The sequence below is a fragment of the Somniosus microcephalus genome, chromosome 7 (assembly GCF_052327205.1).
Source record: "Somniosus microcephalus isolate GS21.2 chromosome 7, FLI_Smic_1.0, whole genome shotgun sequence".
NCBI lineage: Eukaryota > Metazoa > Chordata > Chondrichthyes > Squaliformes > Somniosidae > Somniosus > Somniosus microcephalus.
In genome coordinates this window covers 163,482,226-163,507,660 of record NC_140993.1, presented here as the reverse complement: position 1 = coordinate 163,507,660, position 25,435 = coordinate 163,482,226, and the positions used below count along the sequence as shown (strand labels likewise).

Genomic DNA, 25,435 nt, shown 5'->3' with positions numbered 1-25,435 from the left:
TTGTCAAGGAGGGCGAAAAGTTTCAGTGTGACGCCATTTTGATTCAGTGTGCAACAGAGTGCATGCGTGGCCATCTTAGTACAGGAACATAGAGTGGGTGGGGCTTCTGTGCTCCAAATCGGGTTCTGGTGACCGAGACAGACAATCGACTGTGTGGGCGGGGCCTAATCTTTCCAACTGAAAAGCAAGCGGCGGCCATTGTTTGTGATACAACACACTGAGAGGTGAGCACCCCTTGGTGAGGTTGTAAAGTGTATGTTATAGAAAGATTTACCAAAAATGTTTTATAAGTACAGGAAACATTGTGCTATCCGGAGGTGAGCTATCCGGCAATCTGGAGACACCGGCAAAAATCAGCAGCCATTTTTTATTCTTTTTGTTTGTTTTTTTTGCTTTGTTTGAACAGTCAAGCTGTGCAAGGTCTGTAGCTATAGCAACAGCTTTAGCTACAGAGCTTCAGGGCCACACCCGAGTGTTTAGAAGCTGTTGCTAAGCAACAGTGTTTGTTGTCAAATACGGAGATAAGAATCTCCGTATCTCTCAACATTAACTCTGGAGAGTACGGCAGTTTTGAGGCAAGGCAGCAGCTTGGTCCCGTGGGTGCCGGATAGCACAAAGTTTCCTGTACTTTAAGTTTATCTCCCCCCCTCCCTTTCCACCCGCCACCCCCCACACCCCCTTCCCCCCCCACACACCCTCCCCCCCACACGCCCCTCCCCCCCACACCCACTTCCCCCCCCTCCCCACCCCCCACACCCCCTCCCCCTTCCCCTCCCCCCCCGCCCCTCCCACCCCACCCCTCCCCTCCCCACCCCCCCCTCCCCCTCCCCCCCACTCCCTCTCCACTTCTCCCCCTTCCCCCACGCCTCCCCTCTTCCCCTTCCCCCACTCCTCCCCCCTTCCCCTTCCCCCACTCCCCCCTTCCCCCACTCCCCCCTCCCCCTCCCCCCTTCTCCCCCTTCACCCACTCCTCCCCCTTCCCCACTCCCCCTCCCCCCTCCACTCCCCCCCTCCCCCCCACCCCCCAGTCGCTCTCTCTCTTCCCCCCCAGTCGCTCTCTCTCTTCCCCCCAGTCGTTCTCTCTCTTCCCCCCAGTCGCTGCCTCTCTTCCCCCCAGTCGCTCTCTCGCTTCCCCCCAGTCGCTCTCTCTCTTCCCCCCAGTCGCTCTCTCTCTTCCCCCCAGTCGCTCTCTCTCTTCCCCCCAGTCGCTCTCTCTCTTCCCCCCAGTCGCTCTCTCTCTTCCCCCCAGTCGCTCTCTCTCTTCCCCCCAGTCGCTCTCTCTCTTCCCCCCAGTCGCTCTCTCTCTTCCCCCCAGTCGCTCTCTCTCTTCCCCCCAGTCGCTCTCTCTCTTCCCCCCAGTCGCTCTCTCTCTTCCCCCCAGTCGCTCTCTCTCTTCCCCCCAGTCGCTCTCTCTCTTCCCCCCAGTCGCTCTCTCTCTTCCCCCCAGTCGCTCTCTCTCTTCCCCCCAGTCGCTCTCTCTCTTCCCCCCAGTCGCTCTCTCTCTTCCCCCCCAGTCGCTCTCTCTCTTCCCCCCCAGTCGCTCTCTCTCTTCCCCCCCAGTCGCTCTCTCTCTTCCCCCCAGTCGCTCTCTCTCTTCCCCCCCAGTCGCGCTCTCTCTTCCCCCCAGTCGCTCTCTCTCTTCCCCCCAGTCGCTCTCTCTCTTCCCCCCGTCGCTCTCTCTCTTCCCCCCGTCGCTCTCTCTCTTCCCCCCAGTCGCTCTCTCTCTTCCCCCCAGTCGCTCTCTCTCTTCCCCCCAGTCGCTCTCTCTCTTCCCCCCATTCGCTCTCTCTCTTCCCCCCAGTCGCTCTCTCTCTTCCCCCCAGTCGCTCTCTCTCTTCCCCCCAGTCGCTCTCTCTCTTCCCCCCAGTCGCGCTCTCTCTTCCCCCCAGTCGCTCTCTCTCTTCCCCCCAGTCGCTCTCTCTCTTCCCCCCGTCGCTCTCTCTCTTCCCCCCAGTCGCTCTCTCTCTTCCCCCCAGTCGCTCTCTCTCTTCCCCCCAGTCGCTCTCTCTCTTCCCCCCAGTCGCTCTCTCTCTTCCCCCCAGTCGCTCTCTCTCTTCCCCCAGTCGCTCTCTCTCTTCCCCCAGTCGCTCTCTCTCTTCCCCCCAGTCGCTCTCTCTCTTCCCCCCAGTCGCTCTCTCTCTTCCCCCCAGTCGCTCTCTCTCTTCCCCCCAGTCGCTCTCTCTCTTCCCCCCAGTCGCTCTCTCTCTTCCCCCCAGTCGCTCTCTCTCTTCCCCCCAGTCGCTCTCTCTCTTCCCCCCAGTCGCTCTCTCTCTTCCCCCCAGTCGCTCTCTCTCTTCCCCCCAGTCGCTCTCTCTTCCCCCCAGTCGCTCTCTCTCTTCCCCCCAGTCGCTCTCTCTCTTCCCCCCAGTCGCTCTCTCTCTTCCCCCCAGTCGCTCTCTCTCTTCCCCCCAGTCGCTCTCTCTCTTTCCCCCAGTCGCTCTCTCTCTTCCCCCCCAGTCGCTCTCTCTCTTCCCCCCAGTCGCTCTCTCTCTTCCCCCCAGTCGCTCTCTCTCTTCCCCCCAGTCGCTCTCTCTCTTCCCCCCGTCGCTCTCTCTCTTCCCCCCAGTCGCTCTCTCTCTTCCCCCCAGTCGCTCTCTCTCTTCCCCCCAGTCGCTCTCTCTCTTCCCCCCAGTCGCTCTCTCTCTTCCCCCCAGTCGCTCTCTCTCTTCCCCCCAGTCGCGCTCTCTCTTCCCCCCCAGTCGCGCTCTCTCTTCCCCCCCAGTCGCTCTCTCTCTTCCCCCCAGTCGCTCTCTCTCTTCCCCCCAGTCGCTCTCTCTCTTCCCCCCAGTCGCTCTCTCTCTTCCCCCCAGTCGCTCTCTCTCTTCCCCCCAGTCGCTCTCTCTCTTCCCCCCAGTCGCTCTCTCTCTTCCCCCCAGTCGCTCTCTCTCTTCCCCCCAGTCGCTCTCTCTCTTCCCCCCAGTCGCTCTCTCTCTTCCCCCCAGTCGCTCTCTCTCTTCCCCCAGTCGCTCTCTCTCTTCCCCCCAGTCGCTCTCTCTCTTCCCCCCAGTCGCTCTCTCTCTTCCCCCCAGTCGCTCTCTCTCTTCCCCCCAGTCGCTCTCTCTCTTCCCCCCCAGTCGCTCTCTCTCTTCCCCCCCCAGTCGCTCACTCTCTTCCCCCCCAGTCGCGCTCTCTCTTCCCCCCCAGTCGCGCTCTCTCTTCCCCCCCAGTCGCTCTCTCTCTTCCCCCCCAGTCGCTCTCTCTCTTCCCCCCCAGTCGCTCTCTCTCTTCCCCCCCAGTCGCTCTCTCTCTTCCGCCCCCCAGTCGCTCTCTCTCTTCCCCCCCCAGTCGCTCTCTCTCTTCCCCCCAGTCGCTCTCTCTCTTCCCCCCCAGTCGCTCTCTCTCTTCCCCCCCAGTCGCTCTCTCTCTTCCCCCCCAGTCGCTCTCTCTCTTCCCCCCCCAGTCGCTCTCTCTCTTCCCCCCCAGTCGCTCTCTCTCTTCCCCCCCAGTCGCTCTCTCTCTTCCCCCCCAGTCGCTCTCTCTCTTCCCCCCCAGTCGCTCTCTCTCTTCCCCCCCAGTCGCTCTCTCTCTTCCCCCCCAGTCGCTCTCTCTCTTCCCCCCCAGTCGCTCTCTCTCTTCCCCCCCAGTCGCTCTCTCTCTTCCCCCCCAGTCGCTCTCTCTCTTCCCCCCCAGTCGCTCTCTCTCTTCCCCCCCAGTCGCTCTCTCTCTTCCCCCCCAGTCGCTCTCTCTCTTCCCCCCCAGTCGCTCTCTCTCTTCCCCCCCAGTCGCTCGCTCTCTTCCCCCCCAGTCGCTCGCTCTCTTCCCCCCCAGTCGCTCGCTCTCTTCCCCCCCCAGTCGCTCGCTCTCTTCCCCCCCCAGTCGCTCGCTCTCTTCCCCCCCCAGTCGCTCTCTCTCTTCCCCCCCCAGTCGCTCTCTTCCCCCCCCAGTCGCTCTCTTCCCCCCCCAGTCGCTCTCTCTCTTTCCACCCCCAGTCGCTCTCTCTCTTCCCCCCCAGTCGCTCTCTCTCTTCCCCCCCAGTCGCGCTCTCTCTCTTCCAACAACAACATGCCCTCGAAAAAGCCTTGGCACTGCCGGGCACTCCAGCTAGTAGCACATAAATGAATAGGTGGGGACTAAGGATTAGTTTAGGCTCATTAGAGGTGACTATGCTAGTGTATTGGAGTAGGTGCAATGAGTGCATGAAAGAACATGCTACAGAGGTGAACTGTGAAGGAGACGCAGTGCTGGAGAATGGAGTGGTTGACATTGTCAAAGAGGGTGAAACAGGACAATGAAGCACAGTCACATGGGAGTGGGGAGGGGGGACATTTTGATCAGGGTAGTCTTGGTTTTGTAGCCTAGACAGAAACTGGAATGGCGGGACTTGAATTGGGAGTACAGAGAGAGGTAGCATGTAGCTGGTGGCAACAATGTGGTCATAGACCTTGAAGGGAAAGGGGAGGCTAGAAATAGGGCAGTGTAGCGGTACTACCGAGTTGATGTGCATAATTCCCTTTAACTTACCTGTACGGGGCGTTCCTCCTTTGGGAGCGCGGGCGAACGCGATGACGCGGATAAACGCGGTGACGTCATCGCGCGAGTCACGTGACCGCCCCAAGCGCAGGCAAACGCGATGACGTCACGTCGCAAGTCACGTGACACCCCGAGCGCGGGAAACGCGATGACGTCACGGCGCAAACGCGATGACGTAATCGCAGAAACCTCCGGACTGCCTAGTCAGTCCTCATGGCGTCCCCATTGGGGAAAGACCTGTTCCACGACTCTCCTGCATCGGTCTACGTTGTTTGTTGTATTTCGGCAAATCCTTCATTAAAGACTTATTGGATTGTTTCTCCTGAGTCGACCTCAGTGATTTGGTTAGGGATACACCTATTCCTACATTGGTGACCCCGTATCCGTGAACGTTTTTCGCGGAAGAAACGCACAGCCTGAACCTCGTCTTCACAGAAGACGACCGATGTGCACAGCCGAATTCGTCCAACACCTACATTGGTGACCCAACGACGTGGGGACGGGAATTCATCAAAACCTACAATTGGTGAGCCCGTTTTCCGTGAAAATTTTTCACGGAAGCAGCGCACAACCTGAACCCCATCTCTGTGAACCATTTCACAGAGGAAGAGCACGGCGAACAACATCCGACAAGCAACAACCGACGAACACCAATTCCTACATTGGCGACCCCGCCTTTGCGAATGTATTCGCAAAGGAAGCGCAGCCTGGAGGTGAGCCTGTTTTTCACGAACGTAACGCAGCCGGTACCCGATTTTTGTGAACGATTTTCACAAAAGAAGCACGCCATGGAAGCATCAGCCATTTCGCTGTCGTAACCGCAATACAGGGAGCAGCAACCACCCTCGTGCTTTCTTCAGGTAGAAGCCCCGTTCACCAAGAACATCGATGCAGCACAGACCACGCACCTGCTTACGGTCTCCGTATTTGACATTTCTACCGCCACACGGATCGTCCGCCTCCACGATATCTCCCAACGCAACAGCAAGTATACATCCCTCCAAGCGCAGGTTCCGCAGATTTTCGGGCCCTCAAGGTTGGAGCGCGCCCTCGCGGAGATGCCACGAGGACTCGCTCCTCACGAACCACGAGGACGCACTCCTCGCGACCCACGAGGACCCATCCCTCGCGAACCACGAGGACGCACCCCTCGCGAACCACGAGGATGCACCCCTCGCGAACCACGAGGACCCATCCCCCGCGAACCACAAGGACCCATCCCTCGCAAACCACAAGGACCCATCCCTCGCGAAACACGAAGACTCATTCCCCGCCGACGACGCACCAGCCCGTCAGCCTGCTGGTTGTGTTTTCTACCACACTTTTCGGCGCGAAAGAGAAGCGTTGCCGCCCTCACGGCAGTTTTCCACTTAAATCAACAACAACTCGAAGCATTGCCGCCCTCCCGGCAGTTTTCCCCCTAAAGCAACAACAACTTGAAGCGTTACCGCCCTCTCTACAGTTTTCCCCTCGACAAAAGCAACCATCTACTGACGCTGCGAACATCGACGACGGATCCAACGGGCATTCCGCGGCCGCGATCGGCCACGCGAAAATTGCTGTCATCACCGATCACTGATCAACGCAGCAACTGTTAACTCGCTTCAGTGTTAATACGGCACGCACCGTTCCGTGCGTTCCCGACTTCTACAGAGTTCGCTCGCCTGTCGGCGGGTTCACCCACCCGCCAAGACCCACGTTCCTTTCCTCCTGGATCGCCCGTTCGGCGTTCCTGCAGATTTTGTCAGACTGGGGACTTTTTCCAACATCAACAGAGCCATAGTCCGTGCCTGCCCGGCTTGCAAGCCACCACGAGTTGGCCAGCATATTTCGACCTCGCCCGCCTGACCATCAGCCGCTCATTGTTGTTACGGCACGCCAGGTACGATCGTCCGCCTCTATGACGCGGCCAGCTGTTTCGCCCCGGCGCCCGCTTTGAACCACGGGCTGCAGAGGTCACACGTCTCCACGGTCTTTCGCATGGCTGAATGCGTTTTGTTCGCCATGACACCACGGTCCTTCGCATGGTTGGATACGTTTTATCTGCCACGACGCACGCAAGGATCCGCTCACAACCAGCACCTTTAGACCTCGCCCGCCAAGACAAGACAGCACGACCACCGGCCACCCATCGTCCTTTCGCCAACCCAAGTACGACGCCTGCCAGACCGCCAGCCACCCAACAGTCTCCATCTCGAGACTACAGGACTCGTTCATTAAAGCGAATTCTGGGGGGGCGTATGTAGCGGTACTACCGAGTTGATGTGCATAATTCCCTTTAACTTACCTGTATGGGGCGTTCCTCCTTTGGGAGCGCGGGTGAACGTGATAGCGCGGGCGAACGCGATGACGCGGATAAACGCGGTGACGTCATCACGCGAGTCATGTGACCACCCCAAGCGCGGGCAAACGTGATGACGTCACGTCGCAAGTCACGTGATGCCCCGAGCGCGGGAAACGCGAGCAACGCGATGTCATCGCACAAACTGCCTAGTCAGTCCTCGTGGCGTCCCCACTGGGGAAAGACCTGTTCCACGACTCTCCTGCATCGGTCTACGTTGTTTGTTGTATTTCGGCAAATCCTTCATTAAAGACTTATTGGATTGTTTCTCCTGAGTCGACCTCAGTGATTTGGTTAGGAATACACCTATTCCTGCAGCAGTAAATTTTGATGCTAGAGGTGAGGAGGGTGTTATTATAAAGTGAGAATGAATATACCTGTACCTACATATTCTGTAAAGCATTGTCTGTAGCCCATTAAATGATTTACATTGAACAATATATTTTACAACCTTATTGTGGGGAGCGGGTTTCTGTAGAGTGATTTACAGAACTTGATCCTGCTAGAAATATGTTGATGTGGAATACATGACAGTGTTTCCACTGTATGTAAACAGACTGTGTGAAACTGCTTTGGTTAAATTTTAGAGAACGAGTAACAGAATTTGTTTTTCATCATGTGGACTTCCTGTTTATTCAGTAGGGTAAATGTTAAGAATATCAGTGTTTTAAATGTAAATGTTTATATAGTGAACATGTAAAGATTGTGCAGATGTTTTTCCTAAGTCTAAATTGGAACTGGAGTTTAATGTCAAACCTAATTGAAAAGTTGCAAAATCTGGACTTCACCAGCAGATCTTAACATCAGAAATAAGTTTCAATAATGCTATTTTTAGGCAACCTTAAAGCAGAAAACAAGTAAATGGAAGGATTTCTATTCAATCATCTGAAAAAAATGGTCACAAATATATATGTTTTTAGTTATAAAATTCTGTTGCTGTTCTTAGCTCCGGGATGGCTGCCATTTCAAGGATTAAGCGCTGCTCCAGTTCTCTGTGATGTTTGTTATGAGGAGAGGCGACCTGTAGCCAAGGGCAACTCCATTAATTTCAGTGGGGGCCAGCACTTCAGACCAACTTGGGAGCTAATCTTGAGCTACCCAACCCTGGAACAAGAATCGCTATGAGCTTAGTGCTGCAGTATACTCAGCTGGTAGAGAGCTTCACAGAAGTGGAACAGTCTGATGTGCCAGCTGCCATTTGAACAGACACTCCTCAGCATTTCCTCCCCATAACCCCACATCACAGAAAAGCTGAGGAGCGAATGAGACCTCGGGGGAAATTTTAATCCCAACGGGCGGGTGGGTTGGGGACAGGTGGGATGTAAAAATAAATGATCTCAAACCCAATCCCAAACTGCCTCCAACTGTCCACTTCCAGTTTTAATGGAGGCGGGTTGGGAGCGGCCGACCAATCTGCTCTCAGCAGGCGGGTCATTGAATCATAGAACAGTACAGCAGGAGCCATTCAGCCCATTGAGCCTGCGATGGCCCTTTCGAAGAGCAATTCAGTTAGTCCCACTACCCCGCTCTTCCCTCGTATCCCTGCAAATATTTTCTCCCTCAAGTATTTATCCAATTCCCTTTTGAAGGCTATTAAATCTGTATCCACCACCCTATCGGGCAATGCATTCCAAATCGTAGCATGAAGGACCCCCCCAGCGTTATTTAAAGGGATCATCAACTACTTACAGGATGGTTGCTGGTTTATTTCTTCCCTTCATCGACTTCTCTGTCTCCATTTCTGGGGATAAGCTATCGACGAACATCCACTATAAGCCCACTGACTCCCATAGCTACCTGGACTACACTTCCTCCCACCTGCTCCCTGTAAGGACTCTATTCCATTCTCCCAGTTTCTCCTTCTCCGTCGCATCTGTTCTGATGATGCCACATTCCATATACCGTGGTTGACAGAGCCCTCGACCATGTCCATTCCATTTCAGAGCACTTCTGCTCTCATCCCTTCCCCTCCCTCCCAGAACCATGATAGGGTTATCCTTGGTCTCACTTTTCACACCACCAGCCTCCACATTCAACGGATTCAACTGCCATTTCCTCCACCTCCAGCGTGATCCCACCACCAAATATATCTTCCCCTCCCTTCCCCTTTCAGCATTTCAAAGGGACAGTTCCCATTGTGACACCCTGGTCCACTCCTCAAACACCCCCTCCCCTTCCCATGGCACCTTCCCTTGCAAGTGCAGGAGATGCAACACCTGCCCTTTTACCTCCTCCCTTCTCACCATCTAGGGCCCCAAACACTCCTCCCAGGTGAAACAGCGATTTACTTCTACTTCTTTCAATTTAGTATACTGTATTCACTGCTCACAATGCGGTCGTCCCTACATTGAGGAGACCAGATGCAGTTTGGGTGACCGCTTTGCAGAACACCTCAGTTCAATCCATAATCATGACCCCGAGCTTCCAGTCGCCTGTCACTTTAATTTTCCGCTCCACTCCCACTCTGACCTCGGCCTCTTACACTGTTCCAGCGAAGCTCAATGTAAGCTCGAGGAACAGCACCTCGTCTTTCGATTAGTGTCAGCAGTGGCTCGGTGGGCAGCACTCTTGCCTCTGAGTCAGAAGGTTGTAGGTTCACAGTCCCACTCCAGAGACTTGAGCACATAAATCTAAGCTGACACTCCAGTGCAGTGCTGAGGGAGTGCTGCACTGTCGGAGGTGCCATCTTTTGGATGAGACATTAAACCGAGGCCCCGTCTGCTTTCTCAGGTGGACGTAAAAGATCTCAGGCACTATATCAAAGAGCAGGGGTGTTATCCCCGGTGTCCTGGCCAATATTTATCCCTCAATCAACATAACAAAAACAGATTACCTGGTCATTATCACATTGCTGTTTGTGGGAGCTTGCTATGTGCAAATTGGCTGCCGCGTTTCCCACATAACAGTGATTACATGCCAAAAGTACTTAATTGGCTGTAAAGCGCTTTGCCACGTCCAGTGGTCGTGAAAGGCACTATATAAATGCAAGTCTGTCTTTCTTTAGGCACTTTACAGCCTTCTGGACTCAACATCGAGTTCAACAATTTCAGACCAGAACCTCTGCCCCTATTTTTTCAGATGGCAGCTGTTGATGATTCTGCTATTCCCATTTACACCTCCTCTAGACCCATCTTTTGTTTCTTTACTTGTCCCATTACCATCTCCTTTTGTTTTGTACCATCGTCCCTTTTGTCTTTTAATCTCTGCAGCCTTCCACCCTATCACAGACCTTCCCTTTTGTTCATTCCTCCCGTCCCCTCTTTCCCTGCCTCTGCACTTGCTTAAAATCTGTTATAGCTCTGATTTTTCCAGTTCTGACGAAAGGTCATAGACCTGAAACGTTAACTCTGTTTCTCTCTCCACAGATGCTGCCTGACCTGCTGAGTGTTTCCAGCATTTTCTTTTTTTCTTTTTGGTTTATTTCTTCTGGCTGTTGCTGTAATTCTACAAGGTGGGGTGTTTTCTATAGTTGGTAAAAGTTTCAGTAGTCTACAGGGAGTGGTCTGGCAGGTGCTGAAGTATTTTTTTGGTGACTTAAAGGCTTGTGCACAGACCAGCTGCTCCCAGTCATGGGTGGACCAGTGGGCCTTCCTCTTGGCAATGAACATGACTAGGAGAATGAAGAGAGGCCACGCAGAGCAAGGCAAACTGCTAGAAGAGGGAAAGGGCTCTCAGCAGGAGACCATATCAGCCGAGGGTCTTTAGGTAGCAGATCTATTGGAGAACAGATTGCTGGAATACTGTGATGCCTTGGAAGCCGCTTTGCACACAGCTATCCAGAGCCATGATGTCAGAAGTCTGAGCTTGCACTGCAGTACTCAGACGATAGGTAGATGCTGCTTGTGCTGCAATGGAGACATCAGCCATCAGACAATGCATCATGGTTGGCACCTCACATGTGTTGACGGAGGTGGGCATCTGCTTCATGTTGGAAAGGATGGGCTCCAGGTTCTGTGCAAAGCCCTGTGCCAAGTTGGTGCTGGACTCCTCTATGCTCATTGACATTGAGGGCAGGCTTTCTGGCAAGGTTGCCAGTGCACCAAGCATTTTGTGTGTCCACCCATCAGCCGCCTTCTGTAGCCTGGCCCATCAAAGTCAGCATCTGAGTCCTCTGCAGCAGAACTAGTATGCGACCCCAGCCTCCGGCGAGCTGGCGCCTGCGTTTTTCCTTTCCCCCTGCCCTGGCTCCTGTGCACTTGTGCCCAATATCTCTCCTCTATCCTATCTAAATTATGTGCAGTTTCAGTATCTGAGCTGGAGGCTGCAACTGAAATCAACTGACGCTGTGTTTTCATCTTTACTGTCTTCTTACTCTTCCTCCATTGCCTGGGCAGGTTTTGTTCTTGGGAATGTGAAAGGAAAAAGGGACAAGTGTAGCAAGTGTATCAAGGTAGCATTTGACCGAGTGTGGCATCAAGGAGCCCTAGTAAAACTGAAGTCAGCGGGAATCGGGGGGAAAGCGCTCCACTGGCTGGAGTCATACCTAGCACAAAGGAAGATGGTTGTGGTGGTTGAAGGTCAATCATCACAGCCCAGGACATCGCTGCAGGAGCTCCTCAGGGCAGTGTCCTAGGCCCAACCATCTTCAGCTGCTTCATCAATGACCTTCCCTCCAACATAAGGTCAGAAATGGGGATGTTCGCTGATGTCTGCACAGTGTTCAGCGCCATTCACAACTCCTCAGATAATGAAGCAGTCCATGCCCGCATGCAACAAGACCTGGATGTCGTTCAGGCCTGGGCTGATAAGTGGCATGTAACATTCGTGCCACACAAGTGCCAGGCAATGACTATCTCCAACAAGCGAGAGTCTAACCACCTGCCCATGACATTCAACGGCATTACCATCGCCGAATCACCCACCATAAACATCCTGGGGGGTCACCATTGACCAGATACTTAACTGGACCAGCCACATAAATACAGTGGCTACAAGAGCAGGTCAGAGGCTCGGTATTCTGTGGCGAGTGTCTCACCTCCTGACTCCTCAAAGCCTTTCCACCATCTACAAGGCACAAGTCAGGAGTGTGATGGAATACACTCCCCCTGGTTAGCGATGCCTCCCTTCCGGAGGAGCTTAACAACTTCTACACTCGCTTTGACAGGGACAACAGGGAGCCGGCTACCAAAGCCTTGCCACCCCCGGAAGACCAGGTGCTCACTCTGTCGACCTCCGACGTAAGGGGTGTTCTACGCGGAGTGAACACACGAAAGGCTGCTGGACCGGATGGCATCCCTGGACGGGTACTCAAAGAATGTGCTGATCAGCTGGCTGATGTCTTCACCGCCATCTTCAATCTGTCATTGGCCCAGGCAGTAGTCCCTACATGCTTCAAGACCGCTACCATTATTCCTGTGCCAAAGCAAACGGCTGTGACGTGTCTGAACGACTATCGACCTGTCGCACTCACACCCATCATAATGAAGTGTTTCAAGAGACTGGTCCTGGCTCAAATCAAAGCCAGTGTTCCCGCCTCTCTTGACCAACACCAGTTTGCCTATCGTGCAAACAGATCAACGGAGGATGCAATCACAACTGCTCTACACTCTGCACTGAATCACTTAGACGGTAAAGAGACCTACATCAGAATGCTGTTCATAGACTACAGCTCAGCATTCAACACTATCGTCCCCAACAAGCTGGCCACCAAACTCCACACTCTTGGCCTGAACACTTCCCTCTGCAACTGGACCCTGGACTTCCTAACAAACAGACCCCAGTCTGTCAAATTAGGTAACCACACCCCCCCCCCCGACCCTGAACACGGGGGCCCCACAAGGATGTGTGCTGACCCCCCTCCTCTACTCCCTCTTCACCCACGACTGTGGCTGTTCATGGTTCCAACACCATCATCAAGTTTGCGGATGATACCACGGTGGTAGGCCAGATCACCAACAACGATGAGTCCGCCTACAGGGAGGAGGTCCAGCATCTCGTGAAGTGGTGCGCCGGTAACAACCTGGCCCTTAACATCAAGAAAACCAAGGAAATCATTGTGGACTTCAGGAAGTCTAAAGGCGGAAGTCACATCCACATCCATGGGGCTGTGGTGGAAAGGGTGGACAGCTTTAAGTTCCTCGGAGTCCACATCACGGAAGACCTCTCCTGGTCCCTCAATACCTCCTCTCTGGTGAAGAAGGCCCAGCAGCGCCTATATTTCCTAAGGAGGCTGAAGGGATGTAACCTGTCACCCCTGATCCTCTCTAACTTTTACCGCTGCACAATAGAGAGCATCCTGACAAACTGTATCACAGTATGGTATGGCAGCTGTGACCGGAAAGCCCTGCAGCGGGTAGTCAAAACTGCCCAACACATTACCGGCATCCGGCTACCGACCATAGAGAACATCTACCAGAAACGCTGTTTACGGAGGTCACTGACCATCATCAAAGACCCTACCCACCCCAGCCACAGTCTGTTCGCCCCCCTGCCATCTGGGAGACGCTACAGATGCCTTCGCACCCGAACGACCAGATTTAGGAACAGCTTCTTTCCCAGGGCTGTCATCCTACTGAACTCCACAAATAAACTCTAAAGCCTGCACATCTGCCAATGCACTTTATTATGTTTATGTTAATGTATTACAAGCCAAATGAATGTTTAAATGTCTTAATCTAAATGTACACTCTCGGGAGCCGCAAGCCTACATTTCGTTGTACTGCACTTGTGCACTAACAATGACAATAAAGTTGATTATTATTATTATTATATTGCCTGGATGAGCGCAGCTCCAACAACACTCAAGGAGCTCAACACCATCCAGGACAAAGCAGCCTGCTTGATTGGCACCCCATCCACCACCTTAAACATTCACTCCCTCCACCACCGGCATACCGTGGCTGCAGTGTGTACCATCTACAAGATGCACTGCAGCAACTCGCCAAGGCTTCTTCGGCAGCACCTCCCAAACCCGCAACTTCTTCCACCTATAAGGACAAGGGCAGCAGGCGCATGGGAACACCACCACCTCCAAGTTCCCCTCCAAGACACACATCATCCTGACTTAGAAGTATATCGCTGTTCCTTCATCATCGCTGGGTCAAAATCCTGGAACTCCCTCCCTAACAGCACTGTGGGAGTACCTTCACCACACGGACTGCAACGGTTGAAGAAGGTGACTCATCACCACTTTCTCAAGGGTAATTAGGGATGGGCAATAAATGCTGGCCTTGCCAGTGACGCCCACATCCCATAAATGAATTTTTAAAAAGTGTTTATGGTGAGGGGAGAGGAGAAAGTAAGAAGTGCATGCCTACTCCATCAGCAGCTTTTCTGTTAGATGAGATTGTGGGATGAGGGAAGAAGTGGGATGAGAGAAGGAGAATTAGGTATCTGGATACCTTCATCTTCAATGGCTTCTGCCCCGCCGGTGGCCCCCGCCTCAGCACAGCAGTATACAGTCGGGAAGGAGTGGCCCTGGGAGTCCTCAACATTGACTCCGGACTCCATGAAGTTTCACGGCATCAGGTCAAACATGGGCAAGGAAATCTCCTGCTGATTACCACCTATTGCCCTCCCTCAGCTGATGAATCAGCACTCATCCATGTTGAACATCACTTGGAAGAAGCACTGAGGGTAACAGGGGCACAGAATGTACTCTGGCTGGGGGACTTCAATGTCCATCACCAAGAGTGGCTCGGTAGCACCACTGCTGACCAAGCTGGCCGAGTCCTGAAGGACATAGCATCCAGACTGGGCCTGTGGCAGATGGTGAGAGAACCAACACGAGGGAAAAAAACTACTTGACCTCGTCCTCACCAATCTACCTGTCGCAGATGCATCTGTCCATGACAGTATTGGTAGCAGTGACCACCGCACAGTCCTTGTGGAGACGAAGTCCCGTCTTCACACTGAGGATACCCTTCATCGTGTTGTGTGGCACTACCACTGTGCTAAATGGGATAGATTCAGGACAGATGTAGCAGCTCAAAACTGGGCATCCATGAGATGCTGTGGGCCATCAGCAGCAGCAGGATTGTAAACCACCACAATCTGTAACCTCATGGCCCGGCTCATTCCTCACTCTATCATTATCATCAAGTCAGAGGACCAACCCTGGTTCAATGAGTGTAGAAGAGCATGCCAGGAGCAGCACCTGGCGTACCTAAAAATGAGGTGCCAACCTGGTGAAGCCACAACATAGGACTACATGAATGCTAAACAATGGAAGCAGCATGTTATAAAGAGAACAAAGTGATCCCACAACCAACGGAGCAGATCAAAGCACTGCAGTCCTGCCACATCCGTTTGTGAATGGTGATGGACAATTAAACAACTAATGGGAGGAGGAGGCTTCATGAATATCCCCATCCTCAATGATAGCGGAGCCTAGCACGTGAGTGCAAAAGACAAGGCTGAAGCATTTGCAACCATCTTCAGCCAGAAGTGCAGAGTGGATGATCCATCTTGGCCTCCTCCTGAGGTCCCCACCACTACAGAAGCCAGTCTTCAGCTAATTTGATTCACTCTACGTGATATCAAGAAACGGCTGAGCGCACTGGATACAGCAAAGGCTTTCGGCCACGACATCATCCCAGCTGTAGTGCTGAAGACTTGTGCTCCAGAACTAGCTGTGCACCTAGCCAAGCTGTTCCAGTACAGCTACCACACTGGCACCTACCCAACAAAGTGAAAAATTGCCCAGGTACGTCCTGTTTACAAATCCAATCCAGCAAATTACAGTCCCATCAGTCTACTCTCAATCATCAGCAAAGTGATGGAAGGTGACGTCGACAGTACTATTAAGCGGCATTTAATCACCAATAACCTGCTCACCAATGCTCATTTTGGGTTCTCCCAGGCCCACTTGGCTCCAGACCTCATTACAGCCTTGGTCCAAACATGAACAAAAGAGCTGAATTCCAGAGGTGAGGTGAGAGCGACTGCCCTTGACATCAAGGCAGCATTTGACTGAGTGTGGCATCAAGGAGCCCTAGTAAAACTGAAGTCAGTGGGAATCGGGGGCAAACTCTCCACTGGCTGGAGTCATACCTAGCATAAAGGAAGATGGTTGTGGTTGTTGGAGGCAGTCATCTCAGCCCCAGGACATTGCTGCAGGTGTTCCTCAGGGCAGTGTCCTAGGCTCAACCATCTTCAGCTGCTTCATCAATGACCTTCCCTCCTTCATAATGTCAGAAGTGGAGATGTTCGCTGATGATTGCACAGTGTTCCATTCGCAACTCCTCAGATAATGAAGCAGCCCATGCCCACATGCAGCAGGACCTGGACAACATTCAGGATTGGGCTGATGAGTGGCAAGTAACATACACGACACATAAGTGCCAGGCAATGACCATTTCCAACAAGAGAGAGTCTAACCATCTCCCCTTGACATTCAATGGGATTACCATCGCCAAATCCCCCACCAACATCATCCTGGGGGTCACCATTGACCAGAAACTTAACTGGACCAACCATATAAATACTGTGGCTTCAAGAGCAGGTCAGAGGCTGGGTATTCTGTGACAAGTGACTCACTTCCTGACTCCACAAAGCCTTTCCACCATCTACAAGACACATGTAAGGAGTTGATGGAATACTCTCCACTTGCCTGGATGAGTGCAGCTCCAACAACACTCAAGAAGCTCGACACCATCCAGGACAAAGCCGCCCGCTTGATTGGCACCCCATCCACCACCTTAAACATTCACTCACTCCACCACCGGCGCACCGTGGCTGCAGTGTGTACCATCTACAAGATGCACTGCAGCAACTCGCCAAGGCTTCTTCTACAGCACCTCCCAAACCCGTGACCTGTACCAACTAGAAGGACAAGGGCAGCAGGCGCATGGGAATACCACCACCTCCAAGCTCCCCTCCAAGTCACACACTATCCTGACTTGGAAATATATCGCTGTTCCTTCATCGTCGCTGGGTCAAAATACTGGAACTCCCTGCCTAACAGCATTGTGGGTGTACCTTTACCTCATGGACTGCAGCGGTTCAAGAAGGCAGCTCACCACCACCTTCTCGAGGGCAATTAGGGATGAGCAATAAATGCTGGCCTTGCCAGTGATGCCCACATCCCATAAACAAATTTAAAAAAAAGCAATGGCCCTTCCCATAATGGCCAGCACCATCTCCTCCATGGGGGTTAGAGCATGCAGGTGCGCTTCTCCCCCTCTGGTTAGTTCCAGCTGCCTCTGGTTGTGCGCCACCTTCTCCTGCAAGAGAGAGTGAAGTGTGTCAGTGAGTGTCGGGCAATATGGTTGGGTGATGTGGTTGTCATGGTTGAATAGCTGGCAGTGTGTGCAAGCTGTGAGATGTGCAGTTGAGGCTTGCAACAGTGCTAAATGTCTGAGGGTGAGGTGAAGCATATGAATGTTGAGTAGGTGAGTGATGGGGATGTGGTGAATTGAGCAGTGGCGGAGCCTTGTGGTGCAGTTGGTAGAATTTGAAGATGCATTCACGGACCTTGACCACTCGTGTGAGATCAAAACACTTCCTCCTACACTGCATCCATGTTCTTGGTGCTATAATCATGGCATTGACCTTCTCCGCTATCTTTTGCCATTGCTTTTTGAGCATGTGTCAGAAGGGCCTCTGGCCCGCCCCCCCTCCCCATGGGTACAGGACATCTCTCCTCCATTCTACCTCTTCCACTAAGACCTCCAGTGCAGCGTCCGAAAACCTTGGTGCCCACTCTCTCCCATGGTCAGCCATTGTTGATTGTTGCACAGCACTATTCTGAATGATCTCAGCACCTCCAGCAGCCACAATGCACCTTCCCTTTAAGAGGTGCAGGCTAGCATTAAGTAGTGCTAGGAAATAATCATATTGGGTTCCCTGTTGATGCATGCAGCCAATGAACAGCGCAGTTAGCACTGGCTGCATGCAGAAATCATTATAATGAGCTGGCAGCACGAAGTTGGCCTCCAGCCTGCATTGCACCATATGGGTGCGGGTTAATCGCATATCATGATTCCCACTCCTGTTTTCGGGAGCTAACCAATTTAACCCCCTATGTGTTGCATTTAGCCACTCACCCCCCTATTGTCATTTTTGTCCATGCATAATTTCCCAACAAAAAGCAGTTAACTTGCTCACCAAACTCTGTACTGCTGCTTTGTAAGAAATACACAAGAGTAGCTGGGTAATTTGTCCTCTGCTTCGCCTATCCTCCTTTAGTGGAAGATCCAGGGCTGTTCTTGCAATTGTCTTTCTTATAATCCGCCCAAGGAGCTAGAGGCATGAGGAGCTGTGCGAGAGACCTCTCACGTACAGTTTTGTGCCATATTGGTACATCAGCCTGCTGTGCCTTTTGGGGTACATTTACAATACAAGTTTAGAGTTGGCACAAAGTAGTTTCAGCTTTGCACTGTGCTAAACCTGTGCATTGTAAATTGGATGTTAAGGCCTGAGCTTCACTCGAAAGCGAAGCAGGACTCACTCGTCCAGGGAATTTTCCTCTGCTTTGCTCTGGTGTCAGGTTGAGCCAACTCCAGATTCAAGCTGCATTTGCAGCATAACTGCATTGCCATTGTGAAGAGAAACCACTTCACACTGAAGCTACAGTTGTAATGTAAATGAACCCTGAGTGGCAAACTCAAATGTGGCTACACTAATTTTGTTTAAAGGTTTAAAATAGCCATTTAGTGGTTGTTGTTATTTCGGATTTCCAACATCTGCAGTATTTTGCTATTGTCCATTTAGTGGTGAAGCTGATTTGGTAGCTTTTCAGATGAGAAACGAACGGCTGTCAGTTGAAGGTCTCCCCCCTTTGGAGTTGCTCTTGCCTGTATTTTCAGTCCCTCTCTTTTATTCGTATGGCATCCGTGATTGCCACTAGGGCCGAAAGGAGAACCATTTTACAATGGCAATTTTACTTATTTTATGACCAAGAAAAAACATGGGCGGGAAACTCAATTTTGTGGAACTAAAAATTGGCTAAATATAAACAACAAATACAGAAAAATCAAATGCCAAAAACCAGAAAGCCAGTTTATCCCTCATGTCTTTTGTTTTAAAATCATAACACTGTCCCAAAAGCCCTGTTCTAGCAAGAAACTACTTGCATCAAGATAATATTTTATTCAACAGGAAACAGAAAGCTATATTCTCCTTGAGGGACAAGCACCTGGAAATGTTTAGCTGTGCTAAATATGTTTTTCTATGTTGTCAGCTAACTAATAACACAAGGCTATCAGTTAGAAACAACAAAAAGCCATCTAACTCACCCTGAGTTCTGATGAAGAGTCATCGACCTGAAACGTTAACTCTGTTTCTCTCTCCACAGATGCTGCCTGACCTGCTGAGTATTTCCAGCATTTTCTGTTTTTATTTCAGATTTCCAGCATCCGCAGTATTTTGCTTTTGTCTAACTCACCCTGTTGTTTTAGACCACAGACCTGTTCAAATAATTTTCATTTTCCTACTGTTTTTGCGCAAGCCTATGTCTCTCGTAGAATCAGGAACCTGTCCATTTCATTTTCAGATACTGCAAATACATTCGCTGCATCAGTTGACAGTCTATTCATATTTAATAATTCATAAATATGTTTTCCTGGTAGTTTGCTACACAGGGAGTTGTTTTAGAATTTTGTTTTCAAATTGAACCTTTCCATTTGTCTGATTTTTACCTGTTGATGCAGTGGGTGATACATCTGGGATACTTATCCATGACAGTTACTTTCTTGGTCTGTACGATGCATGGATACCAACTTGCCATGTTCAATATGGAGACTGAGGTTTTTTTTTAGTAAAACCCAGCTGTCATGATTTTTCTAGATTCTCTGTTTCCAAAACTCAAACTGAGAACATTTGGACAACTGGATTTTACTAACAAACTCAGAATGTACATTAATAAAGCAAGTTGGCATTCTGGGGTCAGTTATCTATCTCTGACAACTCTTTCCATGTCAATCTAGTCAGGGTTTTTTTTTGGTCCTCTTAAGTTTGGACTACATGCATTTCAAATCAGTCAGCCCCAGTATTGCATTGTTGATCCATTGTTCTATAAGTGCAAGAGTGGTAATATGAGTAGAAAGTTGCATTTCCTCCTAGGGTATGATATTTAGCAAGATGAGTTCAGTTGAAATACAAAATATAAATCGTACTTATTCGCGATCTCTACATGTTAAATTATGTTTGAGATTACTGGACTGTGCATAACAGTGATTTGTTATGCAGGTCAATAGATGGCTGTTGTTTGCTTTTTTGAATAAGCACTTCTGAGGATATCGTTTGCTTTTGTTAAATGTTCTGTCAGTTGATAACACAATGTGCTGCGTATTCTAAGTGAAGTATTCTTCGTCTTATAATAGCATTGCCGTAATCCCATCAAGAACTTTATATAATCTGTTCATGTTATCTTTAAAAAAAAATACAAGTGCTATTCTGACTGCTACATTTACATTTTTGTTCACTTCGCTCATCTCATGACTAGATGATTATCTTCCTTTTGAAAGAAGTTTCAACATTCTTCAGGACTAATATTCAGCCAAAGGGGACTTGGTGCGATACATAATTATATGCCGCCTAAATTAGGTGGTTGATGACATTTTAAAGGGGGAGAATTTGTTTAAAAGTCAAGAGTAAAAGTTAAAAATTATACAATTAATTTCTCCAAAAGTAAAATCAAAGACAGAAAAGTAGGTTGTGTATATAATTTCTTTATCGACATTCTGAATGTTACAATACTCACAGATAAGGGCCTTCCAAAAACTACACTGCAGGATGTGATTTTCCTGCCAGCACTATTACCTGACTGCCAACAGAAGTAGAAATAGGCAACTACCCACTTTTTACTTTTTACCAACACTAAGGAAATATTCAGCTTAGAGATGGAAGGAGGTCAGTTGTATGACTGAAATGCCACAAAAATCCCTTGCCCCCCTTTTCTTTCTCTCCAGCACTCTGCTCAAGTTATATGTTTCTGAAATTAGCTTACTTACTGCCAGAACTTACTGCGGAAATTACTGCCTGCTGTTCTCTTGGCGAATATTAACATGGACATTTTCCTTTCAGCTCTCCAGAGGAAAATTAGAAAACTAATTACTGTTACAACCAGCCCAGAGAAAAATCATGCCCAAGGCTTTGTATATATAATGTTGCACCGTATTCTTTAAAGTGTTTTTTTTCTTAAGGCACTAACTTTTACTGTGGAACAGCCCCCCCACGCCCCCTTCCCACATAGCTTGCACAAGCAGCCATTCTTCATGTGTGATTCTATACATTGAATGTCAGCACAGACTATTTGATTATATGGGGAAGGGGCGGGGATAAGCCAAAACTTATCTTCCTCTTGAGACCTACTCGTGCACTTTCCAACAGGAATCACTGGATAGTGATCATAAGCAACAGTCCTGATTGATTATTCCTAGAACTTCCTGGTCACCCTACACTATAAAAATGTAATTGTGTCTTGTACCTGATTGAATTGTGAGTTTGAAAAGTCATAAAGTTGAGAAAACTTACATAGAATACATATTTCTGTTTTTTCTTAAATAGTTGTGTTAGCAGCAGTTGCAGTGACCGATATAGACTTTATTAAATGGAGTAGGTCTACTCTATAGTGCAACTGTTATGTCACATGATTGGACTCAACTGCATGATACGAGTGACAGCATTGGTGATATGTCCAGTCGGGCTCTCAGTATTTTATACTAGGATTTGTACAGTTCTCTAGTTATGCACTAGCCAACTAATTTCAGTTGTTACAGTTTTAATTTGGTTTGGGATCATGGTCCTGCATATCGAATTCCTGATACTCTGTGCCACAGAGTGGGAGAATATAGGTTTGATTCCCTTCTCCATTCACTTTGTTATCTATATTGTATCAAGCATGGAGATGCCAAATGGAAGCAGTAGTGTTCTCTTGCAGGGTAAAGGGAATATTAGAGGAGGCAGACCAGCCTTGACAGTGCCTCTCTCAGCAGGTAGCCAGGGAGGCCAAAAAATAACTAAAAGATTGATTAAGAAAGGGAAGATAGATTATGAAAGTAAATTAGCAAAAAATATAAAAATGGATAGCAAAAGTTTCTATAGTTATATAAAAAGAAAAAGGGTGGCTAAAGTAAATGTTGGTCCCTTAGAGGATGAGACTGGGAAATTAATGGTGGGAAACATGGAGATGGCAAAAACGCTGAACAAATATTTTGTATCAGTCTTTACGGTAGAGGACACTAAGAATATCCCAACACTGGACAAACAAGGGGCTCTAGGGGGAGAGGAGCTAAATAGGATTAAAATCACTAAGGAAGTGGTACTTGGTAAAATAATGGGACTTAAGCTGGATAAATCCCCTGGACCTGATGGCTTACATCCTAGGGTCTTGAGGGAAGTGGCGGTAGGGATTGTGGATGCATTGGTAATAATTTTCCAAAACTCCCTGGACTCAGCAAACGTCCCGGCAGATTGGAAAACTGCTAATGTAACACCCTTATTTAAAAAGGGTAGTAGGCAGAAGGCTGGAAACTATAGACCTGTTAGCCTAACATCTGTGGTTGGTAAAATGTTAGAGTCCATTATTAAGGAGACAGTAATGGGACATTTGGATAAACATAATTTAATAGGACAAACTCAGCATGGTTTCATGAAGGGGAAGTCATGTTTGACAAATTTGCTTGAGTTCTTTGAGGAAGTAACATACAGGGTGGATAAAGGAGAACCAGTGGACGTAGTGTATTTAGACTTCCAAAAGGCATTTGACAAGGTGCCACACAAAAGATTATTGCTAAAGATAAAAAATCACGGGATTGGGGGTAATATTCTGGCGTGGGTGGAGGATTGGCTCTCTAACAGAAAGCAGAGAGTTGGGATAAATGGTTCATTCTCAGACTGGCAATCAGTAACTAGTGGTGTTCCGCAGGGGTCAGTGCTGGGTCCCCAACTCTTTACAATCTATATTAACGATTTGGAGGAGGGGACCGAGTGTAACATATCAAAGTTTGCAGATGATACAAAGATGGGAGGGAAAGTAGTGAGTGAGGAGGACATAAAAAACCTGCAAAGTGACATAGACAGGCTAAGTAAGTGGGCAGAGATTTGGCAGATGGAATACAATACTGGAAAGTGTGAGGTTATGCACTTTGGCAGGAAAAATCATAGAGCAAGTTATTATCTTAATGGCAAGAAACTGGAAAGTACTGAAGTACAAAGGGATCTGGGGGTCCTGGTGCACGAAACTCAAAAGGTTAGTATGCAGGTGCAGCAAGTGATCAAGAAGGCCAATGGAATGTTGGCTTTTATTGCTAGGGGGATAGAATATAAAAACAGGGAGGTATTGCTGCAGTTATACAAGGTATTGGTGAGACCGCACCTGGAATACTGCATACAGTTTTGGTGTCCATACTTAAGAAAAGACATACTTGCTCTCAAGTCAGTACAAAGAAGGTTCACTCGGTTAATCCCGGGGATGAGGGGGTGGTCATATGAGGAGAGGTTGAGTAGATTGGGACTCTACTCATTGGAGTTCAGAAGAATGAGAGGCGATCTTATTGAAACATATAAGATTGTGAAGGGGCTTGATCGGGTGGATGCGGTGAGGATGTTCCCAATGATGGGTGAAACTAGAACTAGGGGGCATAATCTTAAAATAAGGGGCTGCTCTTTCAAAACTGAGATGAGGAGAAACTTCTTCACTCAGAGGGTGGTAGGTTTGTGGAATTTGCTGCCCCAGAAAGCTGTGGAAGCTACACCATTAAATAAATTTAAAACAGAAATAGATAGTTTCCTAGAAGTAAAGGGAATTAAGGGTTACGGGGAGCGGGCAGGAAATTGGACATGAGTCTAGGTTCGGAATGGTCATGGCCCTGTGGGTAGTGGAGCGAGCCCAGGGGCCGTGTAGCCTGGTTCTGCTCCTACTTCTTGTGTTCTAATTCTGTGTTAGATTTCAGGAGATGGTTTTATTCCTGTTCCTGGCTGGGGTGGAGATCGCCTTTACAGAAGGTAAGTACTGTAGAAAATATAGGGACAGAGTGATCTCCTGGAAGAGTTTCGATCACCTGGCTGGGTCGGAGAGGAATTTCCCAGATTTTTTCTCCCAAATTGGCCATTGGGTTTTTTATCTGGTTTTTCGCCTCTCCCGGGAGATCACATGGGTTCGGGTGGGATGGAGAGTGATAGAAGATTTGAGGTTAGGATCAGATCAGCCATGATCTTATTGAATGGTGGAGCAGGCTCGAGGGGCCGATTGGCCTACTCCTGCTCCTATTTCTTATGTTCTTATGTTCTGGAATAACAACAGAAAACGCTGGAAATACTCAGCAGGTCAGGCAGCACCCGTGGAGAGAGAAACAGAGTTAACGTTTCAGGTCGATGACCCTTCGTCAGAACCTGAACCATCGGCCTTATCACAGCAATGTATCTCAAAATTACAGTTGGATGTAGGCAAACATGGCAATCATGAGATGAATGACCAGTTTATATTGGGCTTTTTTGGTCGTAATAATTGAGGGAGGAATGTTGGCCAGGATAACAGGAGAACTCCCTGCTCCTCTCTTAAATAATGTCATGGGATGTTTAACATCCCATTGAGCCATTGGAACAGACAGTCAGATTTAGTTTAATGTCTTATCCAAATGATGACATCGCGAATAATACTGCACACCCTCAGTACTGCACTGGAGTGTCAGCCTAGATTAGAAAATCAAATCTAACAATTTCTGACACGTAGGCAGCTACCATATGAGCCATGTGCGTTAGATAGATAGATAAGGCCCTATTTTATTATAATTTCTATAGCATTCTCGGGTATTTTTCCATATATTAATAACTTGGATATTTGTGTTGGAAATTTTTTTTTACTTTAATTGATTTTTTAATAACTGGAATTTAACTGGATGTCAGTGGTGGCAGTAGTATGAAACTTTGCATTACATTACCAACCATTCCCACAAGCAGACTTTGCATCATGATCCTTTAAGAAAATAGCATTACATTGGTGTCATCACAGTGCACTAGAGGCCACAGCCATTATATAACTAAGATAAAATTCCTTCTCTTGTACTTCAAAGAGTGAAGAAATTTCAAATGAAGGAGCAGAGGATACAGATATCAACAAGTCTGAAATCAGCTTGGTGTTTGAGATTGCTTTGAAGCGCAACCTGCCTGTCAATTTTGAGGTAGGTGTTTGCATTTGGCAATAAGAAAAAATGTAATTTATTCCACACCCTTCACATACCATAAGAGGATAGTCTAGCTTGATCGGTTCTGGGGAAGCTGTGTGTTGAGTGCATACATGAAAATGTCAATATGACGTTGCAGATAGATATATTGTGCCAAGCTCTAGAACCTGTGCCATTATGCCACTTTCATTTTCTATAGCTAAAGGTTCTTTATACATTGTATCTTTTGTTGCCAAAGAATAGGACAAAATCTCCAGTCTTCATCAGGAGTAGGTTTGGTGAATCAGACATTTGAATATCAATCATTCTTCTAATTTATGTGGCCAGTCGAATTTTTGAGTTTCGTTTTCAGGTTTCACAGGAGACGAAGGTGTCAACACCAATCACCATTCAGTAACAATGGCCTGGATTTTAATGCACAGATGCGCTGGGAGCTGGGGGGGGGGAGAGATAGGGGTCCAACAGCGTGTGGGAAACCTGGAAATATGTGCAGCTCATCTGTCAGTGACTTTTTAACGTAACCACTTTATTAACATCTGATTTCCGGGTTTCCCGTCCA

General features: G+C 49.2%; 1 protein-coding gene across 6 annotated transcripts in view; it reads left to right on the top strand.

Moving 5' to 3' along the window:
- The window catches only part of LOC147114985 (double-stranded RNA-binding protein Staufen homolog 2-like), a 236,863-nt gene extending 211,951 nt beyond the window's left edge, over positions 1-24,912 (top strand). For all 6 annotated transcript variants that reach the window (XM_085993166.1, XM_085993162.1, XM_085993168.1 and 3 more), the window contains one exon: positions 24,766-24,912. In XM_085993166.1, coding sequence (XP_085849292.1) covers positions 24,766-24,897 — 132 coding nt within the window. In that variant the 3' untranslated portion in view covers positions 24,898-24,912. The remainder of the gene's footprint in view (positions 1-24,765) is intronic.
- The last annotated feature ends 523 nt before the right edge of the window (positions 24,913-25,435 follow it).